Below are 18,794 nucleotides of genomic sequence, written 5' to 3'. Positions count from 1 at the left end.
GCCGCCCCGGATCCGCCCGCCCCCGGGGGAGGGCCGCCCCGCCGCCGCCGCCGCCGCCCCCGCCCCCGCCCCCGCCCCGCCGCCCCGGCCCGTGCGCCTTCGTCCGTCGGTGCGTCGGTGCGGCCCCACCCCCGCCGCCGCCCCCGCCGCCGCCGCCGCCGCCGGACTCTGCCCGGGGAATGGTCCGCGGGCCGGGGTTCCGGAGACAGGAAGTGCGGCGCGCGGGCCCCATGAGCGCGCGGCGGCGCGGGCTGGCGTGCGGGCGCGGCGGTGGCGGCGGCGGCGGCGGCGGCGGCGCGGCGGGACCCCGGGAGGCCGGGCGCTGAGCGGGGCGCGCGGCCCCGAGGATGCGGGAGCGGGAGCAGGTGAGCGCGCGGGCCCGGGCGGCGGGCGGCGGGGCGTGTCGCCCGGCGGGGGCCCCGGAGCGCGTCCGCCCGCCCGGGACCCCCGGACCCCGCGGCAGGAGCGTAACAAAGACCGGAGAAGCCTTCCCTTCCCAGCTCCTCCGCGGTCTGCGGCACTGCGCTGCTACCCGGGGGGCGCGAACTTCTGCACTCCTTGCCGGCTTGTTGCGGCTTACTTCTGCATCAGGGTTCTAGCAGTCTTCTAGGCTTTTTTTTTTTTTTTTTTTTTTTTTTTTTGGTGCTTCTCGGAATATTAAGGTTTGCCAGATAACTTAGGCGAGGAGGCGAGGAGGGGAGGGATTGTTTGGTGATGACTTGTTTTGCAGTAAAGAGTGTTTACTCTGGGAAAAAGAATTCTTGGGTCTGCAGATTCCGGCTTGTGATTTCTGCAAATCCTGATTAGACTGGCCGCCCTTGGCATGCACGTCTTCTCTCTTTTGCTGCGAAAGCCCTATAATCACAGCGCGCACTCGCAGGCACGTTCGAAACGCGCCGTGTGCCCTGACGACCGCCGAACGCCTAATTAGCTGCTGGCAGATTTTTTTTTTTTTTTTTTTTTACTTTGGGATACGACAGTAATTTTACTCTGATAGTAGTTGTGTTTTGTTTCTAGGGTATCTTATTCTCGAGTATCTACGCATATTGTTCATGAGAAATATGTTTGATTTAAATGCTATATAGATCTGTATGTTACTCTAAAGATGCCATAGACCCCCTGTGATTATTTTGGAGTGTCTTTGGCAAAATTACATGTGGGGAGGATCTTAGCAAGGGTGGAAACGACAGGATTCAGAGTTACAGGGTATTTGACAGACTTTTGAAAGGGAATATGAAAACGTTAAAATGAATTCACAGATACCCCGGACTGCCTTTTGAAAAGTGGAACAGAATTTAACATGTATCTCTTATTACATACAAAAATGGTTTTGTAGAGAAAGTGTTTCCTAGCTTTTCCTTTCAAAAGCCAATTATGAATGATCTCTTTAGCAGTTAGATAAGCTATAATTGCAGATCTTTCAAGTTATTGCATATTATTTTACACCTGAAACAGACCCCCCCCCCAAAAGCAACTTACATTTCTACTCTATTGGAACATTCATAACTTTGACATGATTTGCTAGTGAAAACTGAAAATTAAAATGTGTAAATCATTGATAATTATCTAAATTATTAAACAGCATTATTTTAACACAGGTTTTATACAAATACGCAGAAAGCAGGCTATTCTTGTGGATAGATCTTGGGGAAAAATGCATCCTTATATCCACACCCATATTCACCCCTCAACTTTTCTGACACATTATAATATCTACCAAAATAAAGAGGAGACATTGGTTTTTCTTTATCTGATGTAAAACATTTCAAATATCAGGAACAACTCAAAGTTTTACTCTGCATTTGCTTAATCAGAGCTTAAGTTAATAATTAAGTTGTATACTGTAATATCTGCCTTCAAGGCATAGGTCTTTCCTTGTAATGAAGAATCCACCATATTTGAACACTCAATACAAACATTAATCTTTCCTCTGCATATATGCAATATCTTCCCTTCATCACACTACTTAACCTCTTAACCTGTCCCATTTTTTTCGTTACCCTAATTTGTATATAAAATTGAAATCCACCACCTCATCTCAGAAAGGTATTTATGTAGTATATGTGGTATGTCATATATATATAAAATCTCTTAATATTTGTATCATACAAAACACTGATGGCTTATCAGGCAATTTTCTTTTTTTTTAATTTTTATTTATTTATGATAGTCACACAGAGAGAGAGAGAGAGAGGCAGAGACACAGGCAGAGGGAGAAGCAGGCTCCATGCACCGGGAGCCCTACGTTGGGACTCGAGCCCGGGTCTCCAGGATCGCGCCCTGGGCCAAAGGCAGGCGCCAAACCGCTGCGCCACCCAGGGATCCCCTATCAGGCAATTTTCTAGTCAAAAACTTATTAAAGTTCTCATCTCATGATTTTTTTTTTATTCTGCCTCAACTATATTTAGTTTATACCCTGACATAGCAAAGAGCATTTAAAACAGCAAAAAAAACCCCAAAAACAAAAAACTGCAAGTGAAGACTCTTTTAATAATACTTCTGTCACCCCTCCCCCCTTTAGTATGGTGCTTTTACTCATAGAAGGTACTCAGCAAAAGCTGTTGTTTAAAACAGCCCTTTAAGTATTCCTTTTTTTTTTTTTTTCCCTTCCTTTGGCCTTCTTCCTCTGGTCCTTGTTTTTAATTTTTCTGGCCACGTGGGCATAACCAGAACTCCAAGGGCAAAAAGCAAACCACCACCGACCAAAGCACGAAAACAGAAACAGAGGAAGCTGTGGCTCGGTCCTTACTCGAGATGCAGCCCTGTATGTAATTATAGCTCGCGTGTAATCTCCTTAAGGGCAGTGACGGCTTAGGGTTCGGCTCATCTTAGATTTCTCACACTGCCCACTAGGCTGCCTCGTCCTCAGGGACGCAAGACACTTTTGTGGAATGGAATTACAAAACGTTAGCTTGGGCAGAGCCCAGTGGAATAGCTGCGTCCATCGCCTCTTGAAACCCAGACGCAGGAAAAGCGGAAAAGAGCGGAGCCCTGGGGAGGAGGAACCTGGGATCCGTGCCCAGGGCGAAGCTGAGCTACAGCCGCTCCTTCCCTGGCCTGGGTTCCGCGTCTCCCAGGGGAGAGGATGGAGGGCTGCCCCTGCCCCTGCCCCTGCCCGCGGTTCCCCGGCCAAGTTCAGGGTAGCCAGCCGCGGCCGGGCCTCGCTCGACGGTTCTCAGCCATCCGTCTAACCAGGCTGCCTCCACTCAGAAAGAAAAACAAAGGGTGGGAACCGTCCCGGGATTTTGTTGACTCGCTGGCCGGGGCGGGGAGGAGGAGAAAAAAACCCAGGCAGTGTGACCCCCCCCGCCCCCCATCGCCGCCGCTCACGCTGTTTGCTCCAAGCTCAGGAGTTAGCATCAACAGGTGTGTTTAGAAACGTTGTAAGTCACGTTATGGGGGGCGGTGTGTGTGCGTCCCGAGGCTGCAAGCCCGGAGCCGGACCGACCCCACCCCCGCCCCCGCCCCCTTCCCTGGGGCTCGAGCTGGGCGGGGGGAGGGGAGGGGGGGGGCAGCAGGGGCCGGTCCTTCCGTCGCGCGTCCGTCCGGAAACGCGGGCGGCGGGCGGAGCGTTCCGGGACTTCTGAGGCTGCGCGTTGGCCGGGGCAACGCGGCGGGGAGGACGCTGCGCGCGCCGGGGGCGGGGGGTTTGAGTCCGAGCGCGAGGTCCCCGGCCGTCCATTCCCTCCGCTCGCCCGGCTCGCTCGGCCCGGGCCGCCCCTGGAGAACCCAGGATGGTGCTTCAGGCTTCCGGGCCGCGGCCCTGCTGGGGCGCAGGCCCGCCGCCCCTCCCGGCGGCCCCATCGGCGGGGAAGCCGGGGCCGCCCTTTGCCGAACGTCCGTGCTTCGGGTGGTAATCGGACAACCCGCATTCCTGGCGTCCTTCGGGCTTGCGAATCGATCGATCAGTTTGGTGACGTAGACGTTTGCAGAGCCGCAGCGGCCCTGCGGGCGCGTGTGGGTCGTTTCGCCTCCCTGGACCTCGCAGCTGCCAGAAGTTCCCGGGGATCCCCCTCCCCCCCCCCCGTGGGTGCAGGGTCCCCGTGCCTCACGGGGCGTGCTTAGCGCTTTGGGAGCTGTTCTTGTGCACCTCATCTCCTGTTAAGGACTCAAGCACCCCCACACCTGGCGCTTTAGGGAGCCAGCAAAATTAAGGATAAAAAAAAAAAAAAAAAAAAAGAAACCCTCGAAACTTGAGCGCGGAGCCCCTACAGGCCGGCTACCGAGTTTGGCGGCCCGGTAGCCCCAGCCGCGATCCGCTTGGGCCCGGAGGTGCCTCGCGTTATCCGAAGGCTTCCAGAGGGCTGGAGCCGGGTGGTAGGCTCCCTCCCTGGCCGCCCAGGTCCTTCTTTATCCAGGACGCAGTGGGGGGAGCTTGTTCTTTGGATAGGGCTTTAGTGATTTTTTTTTTTAATTTTATTTTTAAAAAGCTCAAGAGGTGGAGGTGGGGGAGGGGTATACAAATACAGACAGGTCAGAAGTTGCCCTGGCCCCTGTAACCGGTGTCCGTCTGTCCCCAGCACTGGCGTGGATGCTCCCCCCACCCGGCCTTTGGGGACTCGGTTGCCTTTTGATGGCGGCAGCAGCTGCTGCTGGGTGAGCAGCCGGAGACTGTCCAGGACTCCTCCCGGCGGGAGAGGAGCTTGTTCCCCCGCCGTCCCCACCACCCGATTGGTGGCGGTGCCTTGCCCGCTTGACCTGCCCACCGCGCTCGGAGGGAGAAGAAGATGCCCCTGCCGTTCGGACTGAAACTGAAACGCACCCGGCGCTACACGGTGTCCAGCAAGAGCTGCCTGGTTGCCCGGATCCAGCTGCTCAATAACGAGTTTGTGGAGTTCACGCTGTCTGTGGAGAGCACTGGCCAGGAGAGCCTGGAAGCTGTGGCCCAGAGACTGGAGCTGCGAGAGGTGAGCCCCCCAACCCCCCAAAAGGCTGTAGGCGTCTTTAGCCTGGCTTTGTGCCTTCCTTCCCAGCCTTGTAATGCACGCTGCCCCCTGTGTTCTCCAGGGAGGTCCCGGGCCATGATGTCGGAGTTTGCAAGCTCCCCCTCCCTGGGAAGAAGGAATAGATACAGAGCAAGAGGTCTTAGAGCAAGCGGTCTTTCTTCGGGTGTACCCCGTAAGATCACGAAGAGTGCCCAAGTTTTGAAAATGCTTATATTGGCTCCCTTAAAATGTAATCCAAAAGCAAATAGTAATGCATTCAGGATTATCCAAGTCCCCCCCCCTTCTTTTTTATTGATTTATTTATGATAGTCACACAGAGAGAGAGAGAGAGAAAGAGAGAGAGGCAGAGACACAGGCAGAGGGAGAAGCAGGCTCCATGCACCGGGAGCCCGACGTGGGATTGGATCCCGGGTCTCCAGGATCGCGCCCTGGGCCAAAGGCAGGCGCCAAACCGGGCGATCCCCAAGTCCCCCTTTCTAATATAATCCCAACTGTGTCCTTCTGATCTAGTACAGTTTACTGACTTTCATTCACTGACTCTTTTGCACAGACCACGCCAAGATTGTAAAGTTATATTGTCTGAGCTTGAATTCTGGTTTCCTCACCAACTGGCTGTTTAACCTTGGATGAGTTAGTTGTGTGACCTCTTTGGGCTCTGGTTCCCTGATCTAAGCCATGGGGATAATGCTCAAGAGCGGTTGTGTGATTTAAAGTGCATGTAAAGCCAGCACTTTTTTTTTTTTTTTTAATAACTTTGTCTTTTTATTTTAACTTTTTTTTTTTTTTTTTTTTTTTTAGTAATCTCTGTACCCAATGTGAGGCTTGAACCCATGACCCCAAGATCAAGAATCACATGCTCTTCCCACTAAACCAGTTAGGTGTCCTGAAGCCAAAGAGCTAATAACAGTGTTATAGTTATCATAGGGAGGTTTGTCTTGGAAAACCCCTAATCTTGTCTATAGGAAGTTGTGGAGTCCTCAAAGATCCACATAATGTCTTAAATTTAAGATGCTATGTAAGGTGTAATTACTATGTAAGGCCTAGTGAAGAAAAGGGCTCTAATTACAGTTAAGAGCTTTCCTGTCTTTGGCTGGTTGGTTCTGGGATAAGAGAAAGATGGAGAAACTGGTTATTCCCTGTAAATGCCCAGGTTATATTGCTAACTGGAAATCCCATTGTCATAGTGCATAAAAAGTTAGGAATAGATAAACTGTGTACCCTGTGACTATTAAGAATCATTTGATTATTCCATATTAAAGAGGTGTTAAGTGCCAAGGATATATGTAGTAGGAGCTCATGCTAGTATTGACACCATTAAGAAAACAGTCTGATCCATGCTATGATAGGAAAAATAAAAAAAAAAATAAAGGGTGCTGTAAACAATAGGGAGAGGCAGCAGAGAGGACAGGGATGGTGCAGGGTGGAATTTGTCCAAGGCTGGAAAAGACTGTTCCAACAAAGGAACTGCAGGCCAAAGACTTGAGGCAGGTGATCTACCTGAAGCCTCAGGTGGGGAGAGGAAAATCCATACTGCTGGGTTTTTGTTAAGGGGTTTGGGTTTGTCCTGAAAGTAGTATGGAAGCTAGTGAAGGACTATATTTTATTTAAGTAATCTCTACACCCAACATGGGGCTTGAACTCAGGACCCCAAGATCAAGATTCTCACACTCCTCTGACTGAGCCAGCCCGGTGCCCCATTAGTGAAGGATTTTATTTTATTCATTCATTCATTCATTTTATTATTAGTATTATATTTTTAGCGAAGGATTTTTATTTTTTATTTTATTTTTTTTAAAGATTTTATTTATTTATTCATGATTGATGGGGGGGGGGGGGGCAGGCAGAGAGGCAGAGACGCAGGCTGAGGGAGAAGCAGGCTCCACACCGGGAGCCTGACACCGGACTTGATCCCAGGACTCCAGGATTGCGCCCTGGGCCAAAGGCAGGCGCCAAACCGCTGAGCCACCTGGGGATCCCCTAGCGAAGGATTTTAAACGGGGTTTGGTGATTGTTTTTTGAAGAGCAGGCCTTCTGAAAGACAAGTAAAAAGGAGTATTTGTGGGGCAGGTGATAGTCACTTGGATCTGGAGGGGGATGGAGGGAAGTGGCTGGAATCTGGAGATACTCAGGACCTATCTGCCAAGTGTGGAGGAGGGCTAGCCAGAAGGTCCAGGTTGATACTGAGGGTTCCAGTAAATGGTGGAGTCTGTAACTGGGAGAGGAAGCATTAAAGGAAGAGCAGGTTTGAGGGGCAGAGGGAGAGGTGTATGGTGAGATCAGTTTGGGAAGTACTCAGAGATGCCAGTTGGAGATGTTGAGCCTGTGGAGGCATGTGCAGGCTTGGAGCCCAGCTAGGGGGAAGGATTTGGGAATCATCAGCCTAGGTCAGTTCATCAAAGGCGGGAGAGGCCATGAGGCTGTCTAGGAGAGAGAAAGATGTAGCGGATCCCTCAGGGTTGAATAGAGGAGGCCGAGAGAATTAGGAAGAAACTGGAATGGAGCACAAAATAGGAGAAAGTAAACCAGCACAGCCCGCCTCAGTGACTCGCTCTGCTTACTTGTGTTTATTACATATTTTTTGCTTCCATCACCCATTTTTCCTTTTTTAAAATTTTGGTTCTCTTCCCATCATTTCTTTCTTATGCACCAAGTCTATGCACAGCCACCACAGAATTAACTTCTTGAGGAGCTGTGGTTAATTTATTTTTGTAGCCAGAATACCAGGCATGGAATGTGCTCAATAAATACAGGCTGCACTGCGCCCACATTGCTCTGTTGGTCAGGAAGTCCAGGGAAATTATCATTACTTGTTTGAGGTTATCATACCCGGGAACAAGCACCTTCACCCTGCTGTGGATACATAATGAGACTGATTTTTAGCACAAGGGTAGAGTGCTTTGAGAGGGAACAGGCACGAACCCTAGAAAATGTCTTAGCCTTGGACAGACTATCCCAACATTTCCAGTATTCAATGAGAGTCATGGTTAGGAAGCTAGTCTGTATAGCAAGCAGACTCTTCCTTTCAAAGCTCCAGAAACTCTTCTCTGTAGCATATAAACAGAGGGCTCAAACCTCAGGCCTAATTTGACCAAACGACTGTTCAGAAAGTCCGGGTCAGGGCAATACCTGTTCTGACGTTGTGTCCATGCATACGAGATTCATACCAAGAGCTGTTGATGTTTTGTCACCTTGCACTATTCTCCCATCAGTCAGACTCAGAATTATCATAATAGATGGATTTGGCTGATAATCACTGCTACTGCCCAGATTGCACCTGGGGGAGAAAAGTCTACTTGCTTAATCGAATACTATTTTACTTCTATAATGGCAAAGGCTACACAATAATACAATGACAACACTACCCAGAGGCTTCAACTGTATCCGTAGTATTTTATTTCTTAAGCTGGACGTGTGGGTATATGTTCGTTAGTCTTCATTTTTTTTTTTTAATATCTAAGATATCTTATAACATATTAAGAAACTACAAGCAGTGGGACGCCTGGGTGGCTCAGCCGTTTAGTGCCGCCTTCAGCCCAGGGTGTGATCCTGGAGTCCCGGGATTGAGTCCCACATCGGGCTTCCTGCATGGAGCCTGCTTCTCCCTCTTCCTGTGTCTCTGCCTCTCTCTCTGTGTCTCTCGTGAATAAATAAAGTCTTTAAAAAAATAAAAGAAAGAAACTACAAGCAGCAAGGTTAATGTACTTGTTTGCAATTTAGTTAACTTAGATGAACTTTTTCCAAATTCACCATATTTGAGCTGTGGAAAGTGACTTTTAAAGATGGAGAAACATTATCCCCACAGGAAAATATTGCTGTTCATTATAGCAACAGCTTCTCAGAGCTGGAGAAATTCTCTGCATATCATTCATTCTGAGTTTCATAACACGTTTTCAAGAGAGATTTTGAAAGCCTTTGTAGAGTTTAAAGGGAATTAGAAAACTTTCCAGTTTGGAAAGTATATGTTATAAAACTTTGATGGAGGTGGTGAGACAGAAGGGTGTCATCTGGGCACAGCTGCTCCCACGGGGCAGTGTCACCTTGGTAGAATCAGCACAGTTTAAAGTGAGGTGGTTCAGCTTAAAAATCTGTTGTCTTTAGGAATAAGACCTGTGTTACCTCAACTCCCTGAGAAGGATATGTAAAAGCAGGTTGCCAGTTTAGTAATTTACAATGAGATGTGGAACCACCAACAGTCCCAAGTATGTATATTCCCTGGCCAGGCCACGTTCTCCCTGTAGGCAGGCCATATGGGAGCCAGCATAAACTAGAAGTTACTTAGTGAGTATGGAACCAAAAACCTTCCCTATCTTCATAAGGGGAATGGTGCTGCCTCTGGTACCAATTAAGTTCCTTTGAGTCTGAGTATCCTTTCTGGGCAGTACTTAGGTGGGCACTGCCTTTATTTGCCTCTAGAGAACACTCTTTAATAGAGTAGTTAAGACATTTGCAAGTTGAATCAGAGATGCTCGAGTTTGGGGACACTTGTGTGGCTTAGTGGTTGAGCCTCTGCCTTCAGCTCAGGGCGTGATCCTCCCCACGGGCAGCCTGCTTCTCTCTCTGCCTGTGTGTCTGCCTCTCTCTGTGTCTCTCATGAATAAATACATTTTTAAAAATCTTAAAAAAAAAAAAGAAAAAGAAAAACTCGAGTTTGGACCCCAGTGCTGCCATTTATTAGTTCTATAACCTATCAGTTATGTGATCCAGTCCAAGTGACACACCACATCATTACATAATTCATAAGTCAGACATCCTGTCTACTTTATGCATGTCTCTCCTTCATTTATAATAGTTCACATAGATGAAGTTGTCTTACCTGGAAAAAGGCAACATGAGACTGAGAAAAGAACTTTTACAATAAAATAACATTTTTTAAAAAGTGCTTTTGTCCAATTATATTTGGAGTTGGCATTTTTCAAGTCTACTGTTTTTCATCTGTGGATTGGGCTGTGAGGATTCAGTGTTAGATGAAAAACATTTAGTAGAGGGCTTGGTTTGTGAGAAGCTCTCACAAGGGTGATGCCCACCTGTATGTTGTAACTGACCAACTTCTCTTCAGATTGATTCCTTTGTAAATATCTTGTATTCTCTTAGTAAATGGAAGAAGCAGTGTTTATTCATAAAATGTTCTTACAGTAAAAACAAGTGTAGTGGCCACTGGTACTTTTTATGTTATTAAACTTAAAATTTTAGTGTACTGTAGTAATTTAGCAGTCATATTTGAACCTTTTTCATGCAACTTGAAATTAATTTGTACAGTGTCACTGCCTTTTTGCTCCCCCTCCCAAAACCAACAGGACTTCAGTAGGTTTATATTTCTCTATTTGCCTCTTTCTTCCCTCTTGCCCTCAACCTATGATTAAAAACAACAAAAAAAAGTATTATGAAATTTTGCATTAAGATTTTTGTTTTTTTTTTCAGGGTGTGTCTTTCTCAAAGATTCTTTTTATATTTATTTATTTGTTTGTTTATTTATTTATTTATTTATTTATTTATTTAAATTCAGTTAGCTAGCATACTTAATTTCTGGTGTGTTTTTTTTTTTTTTTAACTAGGTTCCATGCCCAGCGTGGAGACCAATGCAGGGCTTGAACTCATGACCTGGAGATCAAGACCTGAGCTAATAGACACTTAGCCCACTGAGCCAGCACATACTCCTCAAGGATTCTTTTTAAATCTTGTATGGGATCCCTGGGTGGCTCAGCAGTTTAGCGCCTGCCTTTGGCCCAGGTCGTGATCCTGGAGTCCCAGGATCGAATCCCGCATGGGGCTCCCTTCCTTGAGCCTGCTTCTTCTCCCTCTGCCTGTGCCTCTGCCCCTCTCTCTCTCTCTCTGTGTCTCTCATGAATGAATAAATAACATCTTTAAAAAAATAATCTTATATCACATTTGATAATCATATTTTTATCATGTCATCATGGGTTTTAATTAGATTAATTGCAAGCTATTATTTCTTACAAGATACCTTCCTTTGTCATAAAGCCCTTATTCAGCTTAAATTCATACATGGTTGGTGGGGTGTTTTGTTTTGTTTCTCTTTTACGATTTTATTTATTTACTTATTTTAAAGATTTTATCTACTTATTTTACACAGAGAGAGTGGGCACAAGTGGGGCAGGGGGTGGGGAGTGACAGAGGGAGAGGGAGAAGCAGTTTCCCTGCTGAGCAGGGAGCCTGACCTGGGGCTTGATCCCAGGGCTCTGGGATCATGACTTGAGCTGAAGGCAGATGTTCAACTGCTGAGCTACCCAGGCGTCTAAGATTTTAAATGTCCAGTTAGGAAATGGAACTTAAAACACCCTAGAAGCTTTTTTTTATTTTTTAATTTTTTTTATTTTTGAGTAATCTCTATGCCCAACATGGGGCTCAAACTGAAGACCTGATTTATCAAGAGTCACATACCAGGGCAGCCCTGGTGGCTCAGCGGTTTAGTGCCGCCTTCGGACCAGGGTGGGATCCTGGAGACCCAGGATCGAGTCCCATGTCGGGCTCCCTGCATGGAGCCTGCTTCTCCCTCTGCTTGAGTCTCTGTCTATCTCTATGTTCTCATGAATAAATAAATAAAAAATCTTAAAAAAAAAAAAAAAAAAAGAGTCGCATACCTTAGGGACTGAACCAGGCAAGTGCACCAACCCTTGGAGGCCTTTAAAAAACGAAAACAAAAACAAACTTTTATTTATTAAGTAATTCCCTACCTCCAATGTGGGGCTTGAACTCATGACCCTGAAATTAAGAGTCACATGTTCAACCGATTCAGCCAGCCAGGATTCTTCTGGATTCTTTTGAAGATAATTTTTTCATGTTTTTGCTGTGATAACATTATGTGTCAGCTTTATAACACTCTGCTATTTCTGAGCGTTTTGCTTGTGTATGGGGGAAGGGGTATCCTCATTGGCTACATATATGGTGAGCGTACATAACTACAGTTTTAAAGTTGAGATTAGTACTAAGCCTTCAGGTGAAAAATTAGGCAAAATTTAGAAGTTTTTCCTGTGGCATCTCATTTTAAGATTGTAATTAGGCTTTGATACTTGGTTAATCTATGGTGGTTTATCACACACCTTCAGAAAAAATTTTTTTAGTTGTATTCAAAGTCCATCACACATATGCCAAGTTTTTATTTTTTAGAATATAAACTCCATCAGAGTAGGACTTAATATCACCTGTGTCTGTAACAGTGCCTTGTACCTTATGGTACATTCGTTTCTGAAAAAATGTCTAGTTTAAAAATTGAGGTTCTTATTTTGAATTTACATTGATAAGCATAGACAGCAGCTCAGTTAAGTTGGCCTTTATTTGCTCTATGATTTTATTTCCTGGAGAGAGTTGAACATGTATAAAACTTTGAACATAGGTAGAAAAGTACCTTTTTCTTTAGAATTTTATTTCTTTTTCACTTTGTGGCTTCTCCTGAAACAATTAGAAAATTACCAGGGACTTTGAGTAAAAGGGACTCCCTGAGGTAAGATTGCTAGATCATGGGAATGTCAACTTCTTTGGAACAGATTGTTCCCATAATGTTGTCTGACTGATGGGGAAATTTTTTAGCTAAAGGATTTGTTGGTATAGAGAGGAATCAAGCATATAATGCAAACCATTACTCTCAAGCACAACTTAAGAAAATGTTCTTGGCCATTGGAGTGTATTTTAAATTAGTGTCTTAGGTATTCCAAATATCCACTGACCTTATCTTGACTGTTATCTGAGTAGACCTCAAGAATTTCATGCGTATTTCCTTCTGCACTAGCTGTTTTCAGTTGGACTCTAAAAATAACTGAAATATGTGTAAGATAAAAGTATAGTATCTGCAAACTTTTCAACCTTTTGGGCTGAATATTTATTAATTCAGGTATGTAGGTTATAAATCAAATAAAATTGATGTATAGACAAGTATCAGTAAATATCTTTGGTTAACTAATAAACAGAAATTTTATTTTATTTTTATTTTTATTTTTTTAAAGATTTTATTTATTTATTCATGAGAGACACAGAGAGAGAGAGGCAGAGACACAGGCAGAGGGAGAAGCAGGCTCCGTGCAGGGAGCCCGATGTGGGACTCCATCCCAGGTCTCCAGGATCACGCCCTGGGCTGAAGGCGGCACTAAACCACTGAGCCACCGAGGCTGCCCCTAAACAGAAATTTTAGATTGGCCTCTCCAAAACTGATTAAAATGAGCAAGGATTTCTCTTGATTTTTAGGTTTTCTGTTACTTTTTTTTTTTTTTAAGATTTATTTATTTTAGAGAGAGCATGAGCAAGTATTGGGGGAAGGGCAGAGAAAGAAAGAGAATCTCAGACTCCTTACTGAGTGTGGAGCCCAACAGAGGGCTCAATTCTATGAACCTGAGATTGTGACTGGAGCTGAAGTCAAGAGTCCGCCGTGTCTAGATAGTTAAAAACTAGCCATATAGTGGTGCCTGGCTGACTCTGGGAAAGCACGTGACTCTTGATCCCAGGTTGTGGGTTTGAGCCCCATGTTGGGTGTAGAGATTACTGAAAAAATAAATGGGGTTAAAAAAAAAGAACCAGCTATATAAATAGAGGAATTATAAATACAAACATGTAAATGTTACGCATTTTAACATAAGTAACATCACACAGGTTATTACGGATTTTTGAAACCTGTTTACCTAAAGGAATGGAGTATTATTCAACTATCCCCTTAATTTCTAGTAAGTTTAAGAGCTAATAGTCTAAGATATTTTTCTCCCAGTATTGGATTTTCCACTTCAGAGATGTTAGGGAGGTCCTTGAATCGCTTTTGCCAACAATCTGCCACAGTTGTGTAGTCTTATCACCATGTGGAACTAAGTATGAATTTACTCATGTGCGGAGGTTTGTGAGTTGAGTTACAAAATGGTGGACGTAGGGAATGGAGGGTGTTTGGGGCTCCTCACTAAGTTCTGTCATTTCCTTTGGTGTATAAAGCTTCAGATTTCATTCCTTATAACACTAGAGGTTTTAGTGGATTTCTACTGCCCTCCCTTCTGGGTGGATGAACATTATTGTGCTAGAAGCTTAATATGCCTTATCACATTTAATCCTCACATGGAATTAGGCATTACTTTTCCATTTTAAAGTGTGGAAACAGAGGTTCTGAAAAATTGGGTGATTTGCTCTGCTAATCTGGGTGACCATACAGCTAATAAGCAGAAGAGTCAGAATTTGAGTTTGTATCTGTCAAACTAATGCTTGAACTTTGACGTTTAGAGTTACAGGGGTCATGGGCCCCTTTATAGAATCTGATGAGGTTGTAGAATTTTGCATACAGTTTCAAGTGGTTCGTGGATACCCCCTCTGTCAATCCATTTATGAGCCAGGCTGTCTGCCGAGAAGCCTCTTCTAGATGAAGCAGTCTTTCCCCTGCTCTCAGCTTAATAGGACTTTCTTCCTTGGTCTTTCTTTTTTCTCCAGTTAATGGTGCTGGTAGGATAGAATATTTGTGAACAATTCAAGACCTTCGTATTTTTAGGAGAATAATTTACCTCTGAAGTATACCCCTCCCCGACTGTGCCCACAAATATTCTTTTTGAATGATCTTTATCTTCAGATCTAAGGAAAGGCTGTTTGAGATATTTGTTTCCTCATTGAGATGTGTTACTCCTTTTTTGTTTGTTTTTAAGATTTAGTTTTTAGGTAATCTCTATACCCAACATGGAGCTTGAATTTACAACCCCAGATCAAGAATCCCATGCTCTACCAACTGAGCCAGCCGGGCACTTCAAGGACATTTTATTCTTGAGGGAAAAGCTCCTTTCAAGGAGTAAAGGGAAGAGGTTGTGAATGGAAATTCCTTCATTACACCTCTTCCTTACCAGACTGCACCTTCATGCCCACCAAAGCAATAGGTGTGTGACCGTTTTTCAGTAAACGAATTGATGACTCATTTATGCATTAACCAAATTCACTGGCCACTTCTTGAACCCTATATTTCATCTTTTTGTGACAAGCACACACTACATTGTGAGTTTTTTTTTTCCCTTTGCTCATATCACTTTTTTTTTTTAAAAGTAGGTCCATGCCCAGTGTGGAGCCACAAGCACACACTGCATTGTGAGTTTTATTTTTCCCTTTGCTCATATCACTCTTTTTTTTTTTAAAGTAGGTCCATGCCCAGTGTGCAGCCACAAGCACACACTACATTGTGAGTTTTATTTTTCCCTTTGCTCATATCACTTTTTTTTTTTTTTAAAGTAGGTCCATGCCCAGTGTGGAGCCCAATGTAGGGCTTGAACTCCCAACTCTGAGATCAAGATCTGAACTGAGGTCAGGATTTGGTCACTTAACTTAGCCATGCAGGCACCCCTAAATATCACTTACCTCTCTTTGGTAAGTGCAAAAAGGTGGTTTTATTATAACACAGGGACAGGACCCATGGGCAGAAAGAGCTGCTTCATATATTAACAGTATACTGGTTTAGCAGATGTTTCCTGTTTGGTTCTCTGAGCAGTTTGTTCGTAAATAAATGTCATTTATATTTTACTTTTTTTTTTTTAAATTTTTATTTATTTATGATAGTCCCACACACAGAGAGAGAGGAGCAGAGACATAGGCAGAGGGAGAAGCAGGCTCCATGCACCGGGGGCCTGACGTGGGATTCGATCCCGGGTCTCCAGGATCGCGCGCTGGGCCAAAGGCAGGCGCTAAACCGCTGCGCCACCCAGGGATCCCTATATTTTACTTTTTAATGAATATCCAGAGGCAACTTAAATTCTTAAGACTTGGCTTAAGATATTTCACTAGAAGAGACCATGCATGTCACAAATCCTATATGAGAAGTATCAACATGTGTTAGGAATAACTTTTCCACCTTTCTGTAGTAGATTGCCCAGATGAGATCGCTAAAAGGTATATGGGGTTTAGATTTATAAATAGGACACAGTAATCACATTATTCTGAATGAGCTTTAACTGAGCAGGCTAAGAAAGTGTACAAGTAATTTCATGCTGGCTGTTGGCAGTTCATTTTCTTTGTGAATATAAAAAGAATTTGTGTTTGTTCAGTTGTGTTACAGTTATGTAGCTGGCTCAGACTTTGACTTGACAAATCCATCGATGTCATGTGAATATTCAGCCGATTGAACTTTGTATCATTAGATTCAATTGTAGTTGGCAAAGCAAGGTTGTGTAGGCAACAAGGTGGAGTTTTGGTACCGTTTGAACTTGGATTCAAATCCCTGTACACTACCTGTGTGACCCAAGAAAGCCAGCTTCTCTGGATTTTGCTGCTTCTCTGTGTGAGATGGTAGCACATGACGGTAAGAATGATAGCTATTTACTGCACACTGACTAGATGCCAAGCACTGTACTAGATACTTTACATGTTTACTTTATCCCTGAGTGGAATGGACTTCCTTCCTTCTCCCACCATCTCAGTGATGGAGTAGAGACCAATGATGGACAGCACCAGGCCAAGGGGAGGTCCTGATGCAGGACACTTGTTAACTGGCAACTCTAGTTTTTAGTAGTTTTCTTCAGTTCTTTCTCTTTCTTTCCTTTTCTTTTTCTTTTTCTTTTTCTTTTTCTTTTTCTTTTTCTTTTTCTTTTTCTTTTCTTCGTGATAGAGCGAGCATGAGCGAGGAAGAGGGAGAAGCAGACTCCCCACTGAGCAAGGAGCTTGATGCAGGGCTTGATCCAGAACTCTGGGATCATGATCTTGGCTCAAGGCAGACGTTTAGCAGACTGAGCCACCCAGGCACCCCTCTTTAGTCATTTCCCATTTCCTTTTCATTGTCTAAATTCACATTAGTTGAAATAAACTGAGAAAAAATGGATTGGAGAAATATGACTTGAGATGTTACTGTCAACCAGTCAAGTTTAGGGCTACCCCACTGAGAGTTAAGATACCATTGTAATGTCCTTTCTCTTCCTGCCAGTTGAGTGTGAATTATCTAGAAAATAACCTTAATTCTCTCTTTTTAAAAAAGATTTATGTATTTATTTGTTAGAGACACAGAGAGGCAGAGACATAGGTGGAGGGAGAAGCAGGCTCCTTGCAAGGAGCCTGATGTGGGACTTGATCCCAGATTCTGGGATCACGCCCTGAGCCGAAGGCAGATGCTCAACCACTGAGCCACCCAGGTGTCCAATAACCTTAATTCTCATTCACCCATATTTTGCACTTACAGATAATATTTAGACAAGTACCTATTTGACTTGTCTTTAATTTTTTGACTGGAACCTATTTTGAAGTCAAATTTATGTTTGAATGGCAACTTATGGAAAAGAACACTTAAATTCTGTTTTACAGTATGATAACATAAAGACACATGAAGCATGTTGAATAATTAAGACTACATCTAGAATTATACAATATTTGTATAAAGTGTCACCCACTACTGGAATGGAGACTTCACTGTACACTGCTCTCGTTTTAGTCCCTGGCTGGGGCAACTAGTATTGACAGCACCCAACTAGAATTCAGGTCTTTCACTCCTCTTTTTTTTTTTTTTTTTAAGATTTTTATCTATTTATTCGTGAGAGACACAGAGAGACAGAGGCAGAGACATAGGCAGAGGGAGAAGTAGGCCCCATGCAGGGAGCCCAACATGGGACTTGATCCCGGATCTCCAGGATCACACCCTGGGCTGCAGGCGGCGCTAAACTGCTGCGCCACCCGGGCTACCCTAAACTCTTTAAAAAAAAAAAAAAAATTATTTATTCATGAAAGACACGAGAGAGAGGCAGAGACACAGGGAGGGAGAAGCAGGCTCCCTATAGGGAGCCTGATGTGGGACTTGATCCCAGGACTCCAGGATCACGTCCTGAGCCAAAGGTAGAAGCTCAACCACTGAGCGCCATTCAGGTATCGCTAAATTCTTAAAAAAGAAAAGAAAGAAAAGCGATGCAGGTGTTGGTATTTTCGAATAATTTGTTTTAAAAGGAAAGAAAAAAGAAGACAGGAAAAGTTCCCAAAAACAAAACCCTGCTAGTGAAGGAAATAGTTAAGTATAGATTTTCCTATAGTAAAAAAGATGTGATATGAAATTTTCTGTTTAAGGGGACTTGAAAACTGACAATAGGAGCTAGTATTACTTGAGCAGTTATTTTGTGTGAGACACTTGTTTCGGGAGGGGCTTTGGATATTTGCTCCTCAGCCTCAGCAGTCCTATGGGGAAGGCACTGTTTCGCTCCTCTCCACTTTACAGAAGGGTAACACAGGTGTTAAGTAACTTTGCTCATGCTTCCAGGGCAGGCTCCTCTGTGCTCAGCAGCTTTCTTCCCAGGATGTAACTCTGGGCAAGTGACAGGTGGCCTGCCATGGAGTTCATGCCTCTAAGGGCAGCTTGGCACAGTGCAGCCTCCAAATCTGATGGAGATTGCTTTAAGTACTCTTGAGATACGTGTTTTTGTTTATTCTAATTACTACAATTTATTATTTTGCTTCAAATAGGTTTTTTGAGGTTACATCAGGCACAGAAAGATAAGCCTGAGAAAGAACATAAATCATAATCAGGCCAGCAAGACCCCATGGGGAGTGCCTAAAGTACTGAGGGCAGACCTGTTTGATAGGGAGCTCTCTGTGAGCCTGTTCCCCGGCAGAGTTGGAAGTCTCAGGCTGATGAAATAGCCCCCTGGAGAATTCTCTGCTGAGAGATTTTCCAAAGCAGTAGCCGGTTGCAGTGTTGTTGTTTGAACTTGGGGTGGGGGGTGGCTCCTAGAGTCTGAAACTGCAACTAAATCAAGAAAAGTGGCCAGGGCAGCCCTGGTGGCGCAGTGGTTTAGCGCCGCCTGCAGCCCAGGGCGTGATCCTGGAGACCCTGGATCGAGTCCTACGTCAGGCTTTCTGCATGGAGCCTGCTTCTCCCTCTGCCTGTGTCTCTGCCTCTCTCTCTCTCTGCATCTCTATGAA

The 18,794-nt window shown here is 44.8% G+C and overlaps 1 protein-coding gene across 2 annotated transcripts in view; it reads left to right on the top strand.

Annotated features, from left to right (window-relative positions):
* The first annotated feature begins 282 nt into the window (after nt 1–282).
* PTPN21 (protein tyrosine phosphatase non-receptor type 21) overlaps nt 283–18,794 on the top strand; it is a 79,805-nt gene continuing 61,293 nt past the window's right edge. The window contains exons 1-2 of one of the 2 annotated variants that reach the window (XM_077910279.1): nt 283–365; nt 4,521–4,907. In XM_077910279.1, coding sequence (XP_077766405.1) covers nt 4,728–4,907 — 180 coding nt within the window. In that variant the 5' untranslated portion in view covers nt 283–365; nt 4,521–4,727. Of the gene's footprint in view, nt 366–3,689; nt 4,908–18,794 lie in introns of those variants that run through there. The other variant, XM_077910280.1, reaches the window with a different exon arrangement.

This window comes from Canis aureus, chromosome 9 (assembly GCF_053574225.1).
Source record: "Canis aureus isolate CA01 chromosome 9, VMU_Caureus_v.1.0, whole genome shotgun sequence".
Taxonomy (NCBI): Eukaryota; Metazoa; Chordata; class Mammalia; order Carnivora; family Canidae; genus Canis; species Canis aureus.
Note: the sequence above shows the minus strand (reverse complement) of the source record. Positions and strands in the feature narration are given on the sequence as shown.